The sequence below is a fragment of the Toxorhynchites rutilus genome, chromosome 2, assembly GCF_029784135.1.
Source record: "Toxorhynchites rutilus septentrionalis strain SRP chromosome 2, ASM2978413v1, whole genome shotgun sequence".
Taxonomy (NCBI): Eukaryota; Metazoa; Arthropoda; class Insecta; order Diptera; family Culicidae; genus Toxorhynchites; species Toxorhynchites rutilus.
Window position 1 is genome coordinate 332614929 of NC_073745.1, and position 18769 is coordinate 332633697.

General features: G+C 39.0%; 1 protein-coding gene across 2 annotated transcripts; it reads left to right on the forward strand.

The window, feature by feature from the left end:
• The first annotated feature begins 4089 nt into the window (after nt 1-4089).
• On the forward strand, nt 4090-18485 carry LOC129770262 (uncharacterized). 2 transcript variants are annotated; one of them, XM_055772974.1, is made up of 5 exons: nt 4090-4427; nt 17048-17201; nt 17268-17439; nt 17496-18064; nt 18122-18485. In XM_055772974.1, the coding sequence occupies exons 1-5, from the start codon at nt 4407-4409 to the stop codon at nt 18391-18393; spliced, it is 1188 nt and encodes a 395-aa protein (XP_055628949.1). In that variant the 5' UTR covers nt 4090-4406; the 3' UTR covers nt 18394-18485. The 2 variants fall into 2 exon arrangements, with proteins under 2 accessions (XP_055628949.1, XP_055628948.1); XM_055772973.1 differs by having other exon boundaries at nt 17496-18485.
• The last annotated feature ends 284 nt before the right edge of the window (nt 18486-18769 follow it).

Genomic DNA, 18769 nt, shown 5'->3' on the forward strand with positions numbered 1-18769 from the left:
TTCGAAAAATTTTATACTTCCAAAAAATTTGGATTTTGCTTTGTAATTATTGATTGCATTTGTTTTTTATAGTTTACATGGTTTCGGGACCATGGTTTCGCTATATCGGTATCGATACCTGTAAATGATACAGGGTGGGCCATTTAAAGTGGAAGCATCTGGCAACCCCATAACTTTTGACAGAGATGTCAGATTAACAAATGTCATACCGCGTTGGAAGCGTCATTTCAGTACAATTTTAACCATGGAACAATACACACCTAAACCACGCGCTGAAATTGTTCAGCTGTACATTCAAAATAACTTCTCAATTGTGTTAACTAAACGTGCGTGGAAAAATAAAAATAAAGTTAAAACATCGCCTGGAGACATTATATGCCAAATTTATATCGTCTGGTAGTGTTGGTAATGCCAGTCATCTGTCCAGACAACGACCAAGACGTTTCGACGAGAATAATGATGCCGTTCGAGCCAGTGTTGCAGAGACTCCATCGACATCAGGTCGCCATCGTTCGCAAGAGTTAGGCATCGCTCAAACCACTCTCCGACGCATAATTCGTGTTGATTTGAAAATGTTTCCGTATAAACATGCCATACAGCGGCTGCCACAACCAAATTATTGCGCGAAATGTTCCCCGGAAGATTAATATCGAAAAACGGCGATTATGACTGGCCACCGAGATCACCTGATTTGACGCCTCCTGACTTTTTTTTATGGGGATATTTAAAATCCAAGGTATACACTGGTAAACCAAGGACCCTGGCTGCGCTGAAAGACCGACAAGAAATTGCTGCCATATCGGCCGAAACATTGAGCAAAGTGATGGAAAATGCCGAAAAAAGGGCACATTTTGCGGTCAAGGCCAGAGGTGGTCATTTACGAGATATCATAATCAAAAAGTAGTTAGAACAAATCTCCTTGGACCAAAATAAATTAATTTCAAAAAAAAAAAATTTTTAAATTCCACTTCTTAACTTTGCTATTGCAAAAACAAGTCCTTCCACTTTAAATGGCCCACCCTGTATTAAAATGAAGTCCATATTACAATATTACAAGATATTACAATATTTTTAACATTAAAGTTCAGGAAATTCACATTGAAAAATGAAGTGTTCGCAATTTGAGCTAAGCGTAGAAGCTTGATTCAAATTCCGAACACTAATTTAAATAAAGATTTCTGCATAAAACATCATTCTTTTCATCCATTTATTGTAGATTCTTACAATTTCTAGCACTCAACATGAAAACAGCAAACAAAATAGTTGAAAAACTACAAAAAAACTAAAAAATTACCGATGCTTGTTTTTCACAGATTTTGCTAACGCAAACATCTTAACATTGGTTTTGACTGTCACTTTTTTGCAAATGCTTAATATTACAAAATTATAGGCTGTATCGTTACCTGTAAATGAAGTTAAAATGAAGGCTAAAACACAAAGAATTTCAGGGTTTTGATTATTCATTCATTAACCATTAAAGTTCGGTAAATTTACATTTTAAAATGAAGTGTTCGGAATTTGAATCATGCGTAGAAACTTGATTCATATTCCGAACACTACTTCTATATTAATTTTAATGAAGATTTCTGCATGAAATATCATTTTTTTCAACCAGTTATTGTTTGTTCTTACATTCTCTAGCACTTAACATGAAAACAGCAAACAAAATAGTTGAAACAACTACCAATACTGAAAAATGAACAATGCTTGTTTTTTGCGGAATTTGCTGATACAAATATTTTATCATTGGTTTTGACTGTCACTTTTTTGCAAATGTCTAATATTATAACTTATAGGCTGTATCAATATCTGTAAATGATGTCAAAGTGAAGCCTATACCTCAAAGAATGTGTGTGTTTTCATTATTCAATTATTTATCACATAAAAGTTTAGTAAATTTACATTTAAAAATGAAGTGTTCGGAATTTGAGACTGTTAGGAATATGAGACAAAACGGTATTTTGAAACATGGTTAAATAAAAAAAGAGACGAAAATTCCCAGAAATTCTTCCCGTTTATCGACCAATTTGCAAATCGCAGCTGCGGACTGAAAAGTGACGCTTCTGTAGCTTCCGGAATCATGAACCTTCAGACGAGATTGCTGCTTTTTCTGGAACAGCATGAGACTGATTAGCCTTTTGCTAATTGAATGACGCAACAATACCATATAAGTAGGAAAACAGCTGGTGCGAAGGATGATGGTCCGTGTTCGGGGAAAAGTTCTGGCGATCGGGTTTGATAAAAAGTAAGTTACAAAAAGCATAAAACAAGATTTCCACGTCCCTTTTGTCCCGTGTTCGACCATTAAATTTGTTAATCATGGTGCTCTTCGTAGAAATGTGGAAAACAGTGTACAAAATAATAATATTGCCTAATATTCGATTTAAAGATGTCGGAAGAGTTGAGACTGAGACTAAAAATCGATATATTCGATCAGATTCGTTTCAATGTTTTTTTTTTTTCAATTGTAATGAGATGCTTCACTAAGTGTTACTGTCCAATATCTGAAGACGGAGTGTGGGAACTATTGATGACATAAAGTGTACCGTCCCCCAATAATAACCACTTGCGACTTGTATATCCAATTTCAGAATCATGCTACTGTGTACACTCTTGTGTACTAGCTTTCGTCAGTAAACACCCCCGGGTTGACAATGATCGAGTATCCCCGACAATCTGATTGACATCTGAATCGAATCGAAACGAGCGGATAGATTGATGAACTCGCTGATCCTAAATGGTTTTTATCTGATTTGAAAATCGCAATTAACTGACAATTAGAACGGCTGATTTGTGTCATCAGTGGGAGCGTTTCATTGTCTAACTACTAAAGTCTCCAAACAATGGTGACGCATACAGTGAATTATACGAGAAAAGGTTTCCCACGAGGAAGTTAGCTCAGGTGATCGCCCTTTTCGCGCCGGTGCTCAATCAATGTTACACACATTTTAGGTTAGTGCAACTTTCTCAAATTTCCGGATTTGAAGACGGGATGATTCATGGTATGGCGGTACCTTCCGAGGTGTCAAATGACATTTACATTTTTGGGGACAGCGTTTATTATGCTTCACGTACAATTTATGGGTTACATTGTTGAAGTACTCGATTTGTTGGTTGTTGTTGGTTTTGTTGCGCGTGGGTTTTGCGGGAAGAATAAAGTATTCAATCATGGAATTTTATAGTTTGTTTTTCAACAATTTGGTTGAGAAAGCTGTAAATAAAATAACACCCCTCAAAAAGCTGCAATTAAAGTTGGAAGGATTGTTTGTCTTAACAATGATAATCAATACGGAACGAATCGTATGTGCGTCATAAAGTGTGATCGGATTACCTTCAAACTAATTTCATTTTTATAATAGTTTGATGCCTTACTATACTTACTAGAACGAATTTAAGAACGATTGATAAGCTTTAGTTTAGATAATAGAAACGATGAATTTCATGCATTTTTGGGAGAAAATTAATAAAAAGAAGTATTGCAGCAGTGGCAAATCTACTGTCGAGAATGATCACTTTAACGAATTTCAAGTTTTAGCTATGAATGAACATTAAAATCCTACTTATTTGTCAAAGTTCACGAACTCCATCCAGAAATGTTTAGCTCTTACATTGTATTCATACACAAACGAAGAACAACTCAAACTATGATCATAGCGAGTCCCGAGAAAAGCTGCGCAAAACAGGTCGCCCCTATATGGACACTTTCAAGTGTTCTCCTCACCCCAAATTAGAACTGTGCTGGCCCAGTTTGGCTCCCAGCACGTTCAAACATCTGTTGCTCATCTTAAAGCATGCGATTCTTCAAATTAGCTAAAGAAAAAAAAAACGACACAATCAGAAGCGTGGAAGACAGTTTAGGTTTATTCCTCATCTGCATCTCCGTACCTCATACCTTGTACCCCGCAAACGACCAATCGCGCCAGGGGAAGAAGAATGGTTTCTTTCTCTCATTGGCTGATCCAGGACCCATTCCGCGCCGAGACAAGCGGAATGTGCGAAAAGAAATTTGTTGTACCGGTGATGTGCCAAAAGCTTGTTATAAATACAATTGTCAAACCGGCAATTCAAATCAGTCTGACAGTGAGTTGATTTCCGCGAGCAAGATCTTCGTGGTAGCGACACTTGGAGATTTTTTTCTGCTTATTTTTCTTCCTCGACCGACTTCGAGCTTAACTTTGTTTTGCAAGTGGCCTCTGGGGACATGTGCGTGTGTATAATTCTCAAGTGAGGTTGTGAAGTGAATTAATATGACAAAGAGTCGGATCTTTTCGGGACTTAAGATAATGACTTGTTTGGTAAATTGCTGAGTTAAGATCTTGTTGTCGGCAACTGTTTTACGGCTACCGAAGTGAACTCAAGTGTTTGTTGATTAAAAAAAGTGATTGATTGCAAAAGTGGACATAACGATGAAGTTGCCAACAATAATTGTAAGTGTACTGGGTTATTAAACTCGATAAAAACTTATTAACCAAAATCATAATCATGATGAATTTTAAATGAGAAAACAAAACACCGATTATGGGTGATCATATGTCTGTCTAACGACTGAGAAGAAATTGAAAGCTTAGGTTTGGATGATGGTTCGTTGCGAATAAACGGTCTGCTTAATCTGAATAGGATGTGTCCATTTCGTACAATAACCCGGTTATTGACATTTCGCCTCAATATAACGGGTTTCTTCTCGGCATTTAACTCTGAACCATTTTTCTAGGAGCTCCTAGTTAGAAAAATTCATTCGTCATCACTGGGAGTCGCAAAGTTTATTATCTTCCTCCGCTCTGAACTAGAAGTGACGCATTTGGCCTGACAGTAAAACAATTCAAGCTATTCAGGCTGCTGGTACTCCGTTTGCGTTTGGCCGTTAACCTCAAATCGCACAATGTTTTGGCTTGTCTCGTGAAGGCGAGCCCCATCAAGTTGGTAGCTTTTAATGTGTCTTGTTAGCTGCTCTCCAGCTGTGTCGATTGCGTCGGACGTCGATTATTGATGAACCTGTGCCGTTGTACTGAATCCCGCTGGGATATGTCTTGCTACCATTGGTGTTCGTATTTGGGAACCTAACCTATTACCCATAACGCCAGAGGGGACAAGATCACCCTTCAGTACCATTCTCACACAAGTGAAAAAAAGCCGGGGTGGGCGGATGATCAAAAAGACTCGCACGCCACTCGTCAAGCCACACGGACCATTCGGTTCTTTTGGGTGACCGTTAATTGCGGCTGTCCACAAGCCGCAATAATCACCGAGAGCGGGGCAGAGCGAAAGGTGCACGAAAATATGGTCATGTGCGGAAACAACCCAACCGCCCACCACTCTCGTATGCAAGAGGCTGGATGCAGATTGCTTATAATTATCAGCTCTTGACATCATCCTGAGATCGTGCGATGAATATGGGATAATTCCAACTGAAATTAATCAATGTAAATGTTTGCTTAATCTGCAAATATAAGTCAAAATTAGCTGACAAAATCCAGATGGATTGATTAACTTGTCATATATGATTGGAAGATCCGAATCTCTGAATTCAGATGTAATGTGCCGAACAATGCGTCCATGATAACTGGCAAAGTGAGTTTGGAAGTTTTGTCATGATGGGCAGATGCATTTTCCTATATCTATTAATCTGCCTGTTTTTCATGTTGTTCTGATTCACAGTGACTGACCTCAGTTATAGTCTTTGAATGGTCCGACATCTGATTGAGTCTATGACGGAAACAGTTGTGTAACAAACACGTTTACCCGAATGTGACAAATACCCGAATGTATCATTCATCCGAAAGAAAAAGGAAAATATCCGACAAATCAGGTTGTGAGTTTTGTCGAATTCCCTGATAATAAATTAGATAACAGGGTGAGTTCGATTAAAGGATGTGTCACATCAAATTGCATCACGGAAAAAACGCTGAAGAAATTTAATTTTTAGGAATTATATCTTCAGCTTTCGCTTATAATCAGATAAGAGTGTATAGATCACGTTGGCCATGCTTCACTGTCAATTTTTCGTAAATTTGGAAAAATGTCGTCGAACGAAAAAGAGCGTCGTGAATTAATCCTGTGCACTCATTTCGAGAATCCGGAGTTGTCACATCGGGACATCGGTAAGATGCTGGGAATCGTCCAATCCACGGTCAGTAGAGTACTAAAACGATACTTCGAGAACCTAACCATCGACCGGAAGGTGAAGAACGGCAAAAATGGATGCTCCGTCAGTGAAAAAGATCACAAGCGCGTAGTTAAGCAGTTTAGACGTGATCCGAGAAGTTCGGTCCGGGATGTCGCCAATAAGCTGAATTTGTCAAGTTCATTCGTCCAGCGGACCAAGCAGCGGGAGGGCCTGCGTACATACGAGGTTCAGAAGGCTCCTAACCGCGACGAAAGGCAAAACATGGTGGGGAAGACGCGAGCCCGGAAGCTGTACACCGAAATGCTGACGAAGCCGCATTGCCTGGTAATGGACGACGAAACCAACGTCAAAGCGGACTTTCGTCAGCTGCCGGGCCTGTTGTTCTTCTCCGCAGAGGACACATTCAGCGTTCCGGAGGAGATTCGCAAGCAGAAACTATCCAAGTTTGCCAAAAAGTACATGGTGTGGCAAGCGATCTGCTCTTGCGGAAAGCGGAGCGCCCCCTTCGTGATGACCGGCACGGTAAACGGGCAGGTTTACCTTAAGGAGTGCCTACAGGAGCGCTTACTACCACTATTGAAGCAGCACGAGGGCCCGACCATCTTCTGACCGGATCTCGCTTCGTGCCACTATTCAAAGGACGTGTTGGAGTGGTATGAAGCCAACGGGGTCACCTTCGTGCCAAAGGAAATGAACCCGCCCAACGCGCCGGAGCTTCGCCCAATAGAGAAATATTGGGCGATTATGAAACAGGCCCTCCGGAAGAACCCAAAAGTTGTCAAATCGGAGGCGGACTTCAAGAGAAAATGGATTTCTGTTCAAAAAAAACTTCAACCTGACGTTGTAAAGAACCTTATGGACGGGGTAAAGAGGAAGGTGCGAGCATACGAGCTTGGGCTCGAAGTATGAATAAAACAGAAAATGCCAAAAGTTGTTTAATAGTTTTTATTTTACTGTCTAAAATTTTCAAAAGGATCGGTCTACTGGGCGAATTTCTACAGCGTTTTTTCCGTGATGCAATTTGATGTGACACACCCTTTATATACTGTCTCCAATTTGTACTCACAGGTTATAAACGAATCGAGAAAAGGGTTTTTCAACTGTTTTATATACATGTATTAGGTTGGGGAAATAGTTATCTATAATTTTTGGGTGAAATTCAAAACTATTTTTAATATGCTTCGGATTGGATTTGGGTCAAATATGTACTGTTTTGTTGTAAAATTTGTTGCTATTCTAAGGGGAGCTTCATAATGTCTCTATCATAGAAGTCTTGGTCCTTAACGGCGAAAAACTCTAGCAATAGATTTTTACAATCTTCTCTTGGTCCCTATTTCTTATTTTGTTTCTAATCAATTTCAACTCCAAACGGACCATTTGTTGACAGCAGTGATCTGAATTTAGTTATGCACTTATGCATGTTATGCACTAAAAAAAATAAATAAATAAAAATAAATTAAATTGCACGTATTTCACTGTTATCACTGCTAGCACACCATTAACAATGTCAGCGGCCTGGCTTGCAGTTTCGCCTTTATAAAATAAAAAGTGTAAAATGTACCGAATTTTCTCTTTGTTGACCTCCATTGCACAATGGTCCAAAATATGCATTCAAGTGGAAATTAGCATTTAGAGCTCGACAGTTATTCTCTAGACAAAAACTGTCTTAGACAGAGTTGTTACATATGATAGAGCGCTATTTTTTATGTTATCAAAAATAGGGTGACCAGAATTGTCGATGAAATAAAAAATATAACTTTCTTATCTTTATAGATAGAGGTAAACATAGTTCAACGATGTTGTAGTCTCAATTATTTGAGACATCATTGTAAAACAAAGTTTATCTCTATCTCGTAAAATAACCGATATAGCGCCTTTTTTTCTAAGTTACGTTTGGGTCACCATGAAAAAACCTGTTTTTTTTGCTCTAACTTTTATATTTCAAATTTTGCATGCAAACTGTTTTCGAAAAACTTTTAGAGCTTACTAATACAAACATTTTTCGATCCAGAACTTGTCGATATCTCAACTTCACTCAAAGTTATTGATATTTCTTCCCAAAAAATACGCTCTCTCCAATTGTTTGTCATTATTTCTGGGGCAAACGTAAACAAAGTTTATTGGCGGCATTTGAAAGAGCATATTTCACTTTATATGGTGTGTGATTTTCAAAACTATGTTATTTTTCGTGTTTGAGTAAATTAAAATTGAAATCATGAGTTTTTGGGTAAAAAACCATCAATAAATTTGAGTAGGATTAAGATATAGACAAGTTCTGCATCGCAAAATGTTGGTATCAATAAGCTCTAAAAATCGTACGAAGAGAGTTTTGATGTAGAATTTGAAATATAAAAGTTAAAGTAGAAAAAACATGTTTTTTCATGGTCACCCTCATGCAACTTAGAAAAAAGCGCTAATTCGATTATTTTAAAAGATAGAAAAAAGCTTTGTTCTACAAAGTTGTTTAAAATAACTGGGGCTACAACATTGTTAAACTATGTTTATCTCTAATTATAAAGATAAAAAAGTTAGATTTTTCATTTCATCGACAATTTTAGTCACCCTATTTTGATAACATAATATAAGCGCTCTATCATATGTAACAACTTTGTCTAAGACAGTTTTTGGGCCTCATCACGAACGTCACTTCACTGTGAAAACGAAATGAATTGTATGCAATTTGTATGCATTTTATTCCGTTTTCACCGTGAAGTGACGTTCGTAATCAGGCCCTATGTCTAAACAATAAATATCTCCCACAAAGTTGTTTTTAGCGCTTTCTATCTGAGTTGCATTAGGGTAACTATGAGAAAACGGATTTTTTTACTCTAACTTTTATATTTCAAATTCCACATCAAAGTTGTCTTCGTACGACTTTTAGAGCTTATCAATACCAACATTTTGCGATGCAGAACATGTCAATATCTTAATCCTGCTCGAAGTTATTGATGGGTTTTCATCCAAAAACTCATGATTACAATTTTAATTTACTCAAACACAAAAAATAACATAGTTTTGAAAATCACACATCATATAGAGTGAAATATGTTCTTTCAAATTCCGTCAACAAGCATTTTTTGTGTTTGCCCCAGAAATAATGACAAACAAATGAAAAGAGGGTGTTATTCGGGAAGAAATATCAATAACTTTGAGTAAAGTTGAGTTATTGACAAGTTCTACATCGAAAAATGTTTACATTAGAAAGCTCTAAAAGTCTTTCGAAGACAGTTTGCATGCAAAATTTGAAATATAAAAGCTAGAGCAAAAAAACAGTTTTTTTTTTTGTGGTGACCCAAACGTAACTTAGAAAAAAAGCGCTATATCGGTTATTTCAAGAAATAGAGATAAACTTTGTTCTACAAAAATGTCTCACATAATTGGAGCTACAACATTGTCGAACTATGTTTACCTCTATCTATAAAGACAAGAAAGTTAGATTTTTTATTTCATCGACAATTTTGGTCACCCTATTTTTGATAACATAAAAACGAGCGCTCTATCATGAGTAACAACTTTGTCTAAGACAGTTTTTGTCTAGAGAATAACTGTCAAGCTCTAAATGCTAATTTCCACTTAAATGCATCTCCTGGACCATTGTGCATTGACGAAAAAGAAAAAAAAAATTGGGTCGGTTTTTAAAAAAATACCCTAACACGTTTTTCGAAATGCTTTAGAAAAAAATTCTGCAATTGTAAATATTGTAGTAAGCTCTAATGTTAGTTGAAACAATGTTAGTCTAGTGTAGGCTGACCAAATAGTTCAGGGCTAAAAACGGGACATCTTGACGTAGGACTACGTCCAACAGGACTTTTATTATTAAGTAGTATTAGTATTAAGCATTAGTATTAAGAATGTATTGGTCTACATAGATCGACGGAATAAAATGAACATCTAAACACTGAACACGTAGGACAAAAATAAATATTTCGAATGCTTATAACTCGTGCATTTATCAATAGATCACACAGGAGTTTGCATCAATAGATAGGAAATATTTATACGCATCTATCACAATGAATGACATCTTTTTTGAGATAAACAATTGAATAACTGTGAAATGTTAATGTCAAGTCTACCGCCAGTCAAATGAAATAAATTTGGTAGTTGCCTTCTGTAAACATCATTCATTTTCTAACCATAAAGCAGAGCTTTGTCAACGTTCCAGCATAACCACGGATATAATTATCAGCAGTGTGCAGCGGTAGCAATGGTCAACGAGTTAAATTTTGTTGCCATCCAACGGACAATCGATGTCCTCTAAAGTGATATTCAAAATAATAAAAAAAGTAAACTGATTTTGGTTTGCTTGCGGAAAACTTGTTTGATTTTGGGAGTGTTTTTGAGCTCTACCATCCACATCCACTACCATGGTGATTCGATTCCGATCAATAATGAATTTTCTACGTATTTGTGCCGGAAACAATGGTTAGAAGTGGTGTCGTTGGTTATGCACTTTTGCTAACAGGTACAGAAAAACTACTCGGATGTTCAATAAATTATTTCAATTGACAGCCCTTCATGCAATTTTACGTCTCTCCTGTTATGTCCCCGACATTATCCACCCGTCTTTTTTTTTGGAAGAATTTCACTTTTATTCACTTAATGAATAAAACCGAGAATAAAACCAAGCAATCAAACATCTACAACGCTCTACAACTCAAAGCTCTACAGCGAAAGGGTATTTAGATGATGAAGCGACATTGGGAAGAAGATTATGATTTTTGGAAAATTATTCATAAAATTTGTTATATTCCAGATCAAAGTTGTGTTGGGCAATTATCATAGCTTTAATGGTTTTAACATTGAGTCGTGACTTTTCCGTTATCCACAACGTAGGAATCGTAGATTATCATCATAGGAAAAAAATTCTTTCAAGTGGTGCGGTAATGTTTGGCAGAAACAAATTATAATCAATGATTTCATTAGACCTTATAAATTTGTTTTCCATTTCTGAAAATTTTTGCACCTAATAATTTGCAACTGACACGGATTATTTATTCTTCCTTTTTATCTCTTTAATTATAATTTCTTCAATCATTGTTACTTATAAAAAATTGTTTTTCATCTAAAGGGTGTGTCACATCAAATTGCATCACGGAAAAAACGCTGTAGAAATTTAATTTTTAGGAATTATATCTTCAGCTTTCGCTTATAATCAGATAAGAATGTATAGATCACGTTGGCCATGCTTCACTGTCAATTTTTCGTAAATTTGGAAAAATGTCGTCGAACGAAAAAGAGCGTCGTGAATTAATCATGTGCACTCATTTCGAGAATTCGGAGTTGTCACATCGGGACATCGGTAAGATGCTGGGAATCGTCCAATCCACGGTCAGCAGAGTACTAAAACGATACTTCGAGTACCTAACCATCGACCGGAAGGTGGAGAACGGCAAAAATGGATGCTCCGTCAGTGAAAAAGATCACAAGCGCGTAGTTAAGCAGTTTAGACGTGATCCGAGAAGTTCGGTCCGGGATGTCGCCATTAAGCTGAATTTGTCAAGTTCATTCGTCCAGCGGACCAAGCAGCGGGAGGGCCTGCGTACATACAAGGTTCAGAAGGCTCCTAACCGCGACGAAAGGCAAAACATGGTGAGGAAGACGCGAGCCCGGAAGCTGTACACCGAAATGTTGACGAAGCCGCATTGCCTGGTAATGGACGACGAAACCTACGTCAAAGCGGACTTTCGTCAGCTGCCGGGCCTGTTGTTCTTCTCCGCAGAGGACAAATTCAACGTTCCGGAGGAGATTCGCAAGCAGAAACTACCCAAGTTTGCCAAAAAGTACATGGTGTGGCAAGCGATCTGCTCTTGCGGAAAGCGGAGCGCCCCCTTCGTGATGACCGGCACGGTAAACGGGCAGGTTTACCTTAAGGAGTGCCTACAGAAGCGCTTACTACCACTATTGAAGCAGTACGAGGGCCCGACCATCTTCTGGCCGGATCTCGCTTCGTGCCACTATTCAAAGGACGTGTTGGAGTGGTACGAAGCCAACGGGGTCACCTTCGTGCCAAAGGAAATGAACCCGCCCAACGCGCCGGAGCTTCGCCCAATAGAGCAATATTGGGCGATTATGAAGCAGGCCCTCCGGAAGAACCCAAAAGTTGTCAAATCGGAGGCGGACTTCAAGAGAAAATGGATTTCTGTTCAAAAAAAAAAACTACAACCTGACGTTGTACAGAACCTTATGGACGGGGTAAAGAGGAAGGTGCGAGCATACGGGCTTGGGCTCGAAGTATGAATAAAAAAATGCCAAAAGTTTAATAGTTTTTATTTTACTGTCTAAAATTTTCAAAAGGATCGGTCTACTGGGCGAATTTCTACAGCGTTTTTTCCGTGATGCAATTTGATGTGACACACCCTTTATCTGAACACGGAGTGTTCATTGTTCTATTGTGTTTCCTAGACCAGTCTTCCGTTTTTTGATGTACTCCAACGCAGGATCGTAAAAAATGTTCATAGTTTTTATAAATTTAGCCTCTTGTATACCACCTAAATCAACTAAACTTTTTAGAACAGTTTGCATCTCATTAGTCAAAATACTTCTTCTCTTTTATGTTGTAACTTCCGAAACTTCAGTGTCTCAACAAGAACAATAAATGTTTGAAAGGTCGCTAAACAATCTCTGATGAGAAGCAACCAGAGTCCGAGGCACGGGATTTCAAATAAGTCACGTTATTCAACAAAACGTTTTTCTTGTGAAAGAAAATAGAAAACTAAACCATAAAAACGGTATGAAATAGCAGATCCAAGTGAGAGGAATAACGTGCTACCATGCACAAACAATTTATCGTAATTTTCACCAACGAAACCACAATGTCTGGTAATATATATTTGTCCATTGTTCTCCATGAACAAACTATTGGCAGAAAAACTCTTTCTCTACGGATACACTGAGCAAAATTTAAATCCAAGTTCCAATCAGAAGTTCAATTGGAGAAAAACATTGAAAATAATGGCAAAGGAATATGTTTTTCTCCGTATCCAAAATACGGAAATACAGATTAATAACCTAGACGGGACAATCAAAAATGGTCGAAAAAACGGTACCGTCTCGCTAAAAACGGTACGTTTGCTCAACCTAGTCTAGTGTATTCCCAAAACCCCAGAGATAATTTCAGAATGATACGTTTAGCCTTTTTTTCGATCAAAGTTTTGAGTAAATAAGGGGTGCACTTCATCGCAAATTATACCAGCAGTAACTACAAAATGCTATGCGTATTCTGAAAATGCAAAAAAAAATCACCTTTGCATGGCATTTGTCCAATACCTACGATTATCGCTGCGCTGTCGTGAAAGATGCTAAAAGCATCTGTGTCCAAAATCATCCGCCTGATTTGGCACCAAGCTACAACAAAATTCAAATGACATTTTTGACGACATTAGTGCAATTCAAACAGCTTGACTCGATGGGTTGGACTCCATTTTTCAAAACGATCTAGAGCACGCACTATACTGGGTAGACTGTACAATTCGTAAAGGGTGTGTCACATCAAATTGCATCACGGAAAAAACGCTGTAGAAATTCGCCCAGTAGACCGATCCTTTTGAAATTTTTAGATAGTAAAATAAAAACTATTACAACTTTTGGCATTTTCTGTTTATTCATACTTCGAGCCCAAGCCCGTATGCTCGCACCTTCCTCTTTACCCCGTCCATAAGGTTCTGTACAACGTCAGGTTGTAGTTTTTTTTGAACAGAAATCCATTTTCTCTTGAAGTCCGCCTCCGATTTGACAACTTTTGGGTTCTTCCGGAGGGCCTGCTTCATTTCCTTTGGCACGAAGGTGACCCCGTTGGCTTCGTACCACTCCAACACGTCCTTTGAATAGTGGCACGAAGCGAGATCCGGCCAGAAGATGGACGGGCCCTCGTGCTGCTTCAATAGTGGTAGTAAGCGCTTCTGTAGGCACTCCTTAAGGTAAACCTGCCCGTTTACCGTGCCGGTCATCACGAAGGGGGCACTCCGCTTCCCGCAAGAGCAGATCGCTTGCCACACCATGTACTTTTTGGCAAACTTGGATAGTTTCTGCTTGCGAATCTCCTCCGGAACGCTGAATTTGTCCTCTGCGGAGAAGAACAACAGGCCCGGCAGCTGACGAAAGTCCGCTTTGACGTAGGTTTCGTCGTCCATTACCAGGCAAAGCGGCATCGTCAGCATTTCGGTGTACAGCTTCCGGGCTCGCGTCTTCCCCACCATGTTTTACCTTTCGTCGCGGTTATGAGCCTACTGAACCTTGTATGTACGCAGGCCCTCCCGCTGCTTGGTCCACTGGACGAATGAACTTGACAAATTCAGCTTATTGGCGACATCCCGGACCGAACTTCTCGGATCACGTCTAAACTGCTTAACTACGCGCTTGTGATCTTTTTCACTGACGGAGCATCCATTTTTGCCGTTCTTCACCTTCCGGTCGATGATTAGGTTCTCGAAGTATCGTTTTAGTACTCTGCTGACCGTGGATTGGACGATTCCCAGCATCTTACCGATGTCCCGATGTGACAACTCCGGATTCTCGAAATGAGTGCACAGGATTAAATCACGACGCTCTTTCTCGTTCGACGACATTTTTCCAAATTTACGAAAAATTGACAGTGATGCATGGCCAACGTGATCTATACACTCTTATCTGATTATAAGCGAAAGCTGAAGATATAATTCCTAAAAATTAAATTTCTACAGCGTTTTTTCCGTGATGCAATTTGATGTGACACACCCTTTAGTTGCTCTTCGTGATTGTCCTGAATCAGCGAAATTGAACAAAAAGTCGCAGGAGGGTTGTGTCCGAGACACGACCGCATAGTTGACGTAGGATTCCGTTAGGTTATCTGTCGATTTTGGATATGTTTGAAGAATTACATCGTTAAACTCTTTGATAATGATTTGATTTTAATGTCTCTGTCAGGGAACACTTTTCGGTGGGAACAAAAGCTCCCACTATTTTCATGTATTTGCAATGCCGATTTCCCCAGGCAGCTTGGTTTTGATGTCTCTGTTAGGGAACACATTTCGGTGGGAGCAAAAGTTCCCCCTACTTTCATGTATTTGCAATGCCGATTTCCCCAGGCAGCTTGGTTTTGATGTCTCTGTTAGGGTCCCGCCGCGTGTGTCGTCAATTTCGACCAATCAGAAGTGGGAGTTTCCGTTAGAATAGGGGTTGAGATTCTTCAATTGTTCGATAGTTAGTTTCATGACATATATTATTTTCTTCAATATAAAAAATTGTGATAGAGTGCCGAAATCGATTGACGCTAAAATTTCATCAATCCTTCATGAATTGACTGAGCAATAAGCGTTTGAAATTGGACCATTTTCACGATGTGCTCGATTTTCGATTTTCAATTTGTACCCCAATATGTTCCCGAAAGACGTAATCCTACGCCAAAAACACACCGAATGACGTTTGGGAGTAGCAAATCATTCTCATTGTGCAAGTTTCGATGATTCGAGCTTTAAATAGTCAATAACGACGCCGGCCACGTCCTTACAGTCACCAGGGGAAGGGAATGAATGTTAGTATGATATTTGCCGTCCGAAGGTCGGAAGGGTCGCCTCTATAGCGTGATTACCTAGCCTTTATCAAGGAAAGGGTAATTGTTATTGGGGGAGTTAAGAACTAGGATTCACTATGGTGAGTGACGTGCACCCGTGGCCGAGTGGTTAGCGTCTCACATTATCATGCCGGATGTTCGGGTTCGGTTCCCGTTCAGGCCGGGAGATTTTTCGTCAGAGAAATTTCCTTCGATTTACACTGTGGTCACGCGTATTCTAGAGCTTGCCCCTTGGAATACATTCAAGGCGTGTTATTTGGCTTAAGAAATCTTAACTAAGTGTTAATAAATGATTAATGCATAGTTAATGCATACGTTGAGACGGCAAAAGTTCCACAGGGAACGTTAACGCCATTCAAGAAAGAAGTGAATGTGACGTGTTGTGACGGAGTTTATCCATTTTTTTTCTTTGCATAATAACCATGGATAACAGCTATTACAAATATCCTTCTTAGGGGTTTTGTGCCCTCTGCTCTGGTTCTCAATAGTTTCAGGTTCTTTTTTCGGACATGCTACTATAGAGATCGTCATTCGCAGACGGAGTTGCATTTGAATCACTATTTAATCGATGCAAATGATGTATGAAATAGTGAATCAACTTGTTGAAAAGTTCATTTTCACTATCAGTCTCGAAACTTGATGGGTACATTGTGTGCTTTGTAAAAATAGGGTGGAAAAGTGGGGATGTTTTCCTGAGAAATGCAACGAAATCATAATGGTATATCGTAATCAGCTACTAGTGCTGTGTGGTGCTCATATCAATAAAACCGCATTCATTTAAATTGAGTAGAGACTTCTGTATCCTGTTTTCTTATGTTTGTACTTGATTGTTGTCAAATCAGCACTTGTTACAAATATATAAAATTAAAAAATTATATTATTAATCATAATGACGTTTTTTCTTTCAATAGACATATGTTAGTTAATACAATTATTGTAGAATCTACTTCTTGTTTGAAGACGGCATATAATATTACAAAAAAACGTCATTTTCTGCTATAGGAAATTACAATATTAACAGTTTTGACGAAAGGCACAGTTTTTGTGTACATTAAATAAAAATTGTTCTTTTTACTCAAACATTTATTTTCTTCGATGGAAACAAAATACAGTAGAATTCCGATTATACGCGAAATTGTGCAAAAAAATAAAATAGCGCGTAGTGCAATACATTAATCATTGAACTATCCATCTGTAAGGTCGTGCACATCAGTGGTCGGATAATGTGAAAGCCATGTCATACAAAAGAGCAAAGTCCACTACTCACTGACATATTTCGGAAAGTTCTACATAATTAGAATAGAACTTGCTTTAGCGGATAATCGGGGTTCTACTTATAAAATAAAATAATACGTATTCTCATACATTTTCAGATTCTACTCGCGATGACGATCGCCTTCGCGTATGCTATCCAGGAGCAACACAGAAAACATCGCACGGCCAAACTTGTACGCGATTTCCCGCAAAACATCGCGCCGCGACTGCAAATGATCGAGTTCCCCTCTTACAACATTCCAAATCCATATGGTGAGAACTCGGGCGGCCGATACTTTTGAAACATAAGATAAACACTCTTTCGTTTATACATTCCAGGTCCTGGAACATACGCATTTGGATACGAAGTGGACGATCCTGCTACCGGAAACATTCAATTCCGAGATGAAGAGAAACTCCAGAATGGGACCGTTCGTGGGTCATATGGGTACATGCAGCCGGATGGCAGTGTGATAATAACCCGATTTGTGGCTGATTTGTTTGGATATCGGTATTATACATTGTTGTTAAATGGGTAGCATTTGCTAAAATTATATTTATTCGTAGCGCAACTACCGAAATCAAACAAGCTGACGGCCAAACTCTCGCTTCAATCCCTAACCAGGCACAGTCTCTGAGTTCTCAAAATATCCCAGCTGAACATACCAATGCGGCAGCATCGAATCGCTACCAATCGTTCGGATTACCACCCTCCTACAATCCTGCTCTGAATCCCAACTTCGTTGATCCTCAGTATACCAATGCAATACTCAGTCACATAAAAAACCAACAATATTATCCTTCGGCGGGAATTATCCAATATCCATATGGGCCGCCCATGGGACAGCAATTCGCAGTCCCAGGTTCCTTGCCGATGCCCATTTTCTACGATGCCGGTGCGGGGAACGGAAACTTCTTCACGACCCTAGTCAGCGAGTTCCCATCCAGCCTGACTCCTTCAAATCTGTACAACAATTTGCATACGACTTTCCCTAACATTGTCCCTCAGCAAAACCCTTTCAACACGATCGCCAATAATGTTCAGCAGCTAGCCCAGAACAGCCCATTCGGAGGCCTGATAAACAATGCTCAGGCGCAGTTTCAGCAGATTATTCCGCAGAACAATCCGTTCGCAGGTTGGTTCAACACAAACAGTGTTCAAACGCAATCATTACCGATCGTTACTCGTCCAGGGAGCAGCAGCATGCTTAACAGTCCAGGACTCCCTGCTGGTGTTTACAGCGATATGCCCGCGGCGATGGGTACGATGAATAGGATTCCCACAACTAAGCGTAGATCCACAGTCCCAACGAAGAAAAAGAGTGGATATAAAACGCGCGACGGGAATGATTGGCTGGATGGTTTTCTGGAAACTCGCAAACGAGAAGTGGTTTTCGGATTAACTACTACGACACCAGCGATGAATACCGGCGAAGGGATGACAACCGAAGCCGTGGTTAGCTGAAGATTATTTTGTAAAGAAAACAATGTACTAACTTATTTATTGTAATTTATTTATTTATTAAACATATTATTCAAATACTAATAATGCTAGGAATAAAGCTGCTATTGGAATAATGTTTGGATTACTCTTTTTCAAGCTGTTGTTTCATTCCACAATGAATTCCTGGAAAATTTGAAATACACATGTATCATCCTATTAGGCTCGGTACACAAATTAAGTAACGCTCATTCTCGAGTTTTAACGATTATGTTGAAATTTTTAGGTCAGTTGTATACCACTTTACTTACCTAGTACTTTTTCATAGGAGCTATGTTCTTTCACACTTACAATTCCTGTGTTACGCTATTCTCATACGACACATGGCGGAAACGTTGCG

Bases quoted from the DNA above. Each gene is read 5' to 3' on its own strand.
- LOC129770262 (XM_055772973.1), top strand. From the start codon at position 4,407: ATGAAGTTGCCAACAATAATT. The intron at 17,202-17,267 runs GTGAGAACTCGG...TATACATTCCAG, and splicing joins CAACATTCCAAATCCATATG to GTCCTGGAACATACGCATTT. The intron at 17,440-17,495 runs GTATTATACATT...ATTTATTCGTAG, and splicing joins GCTGATTTGTTTGGATATCG to CGCAACTACCGAAATCAAAC.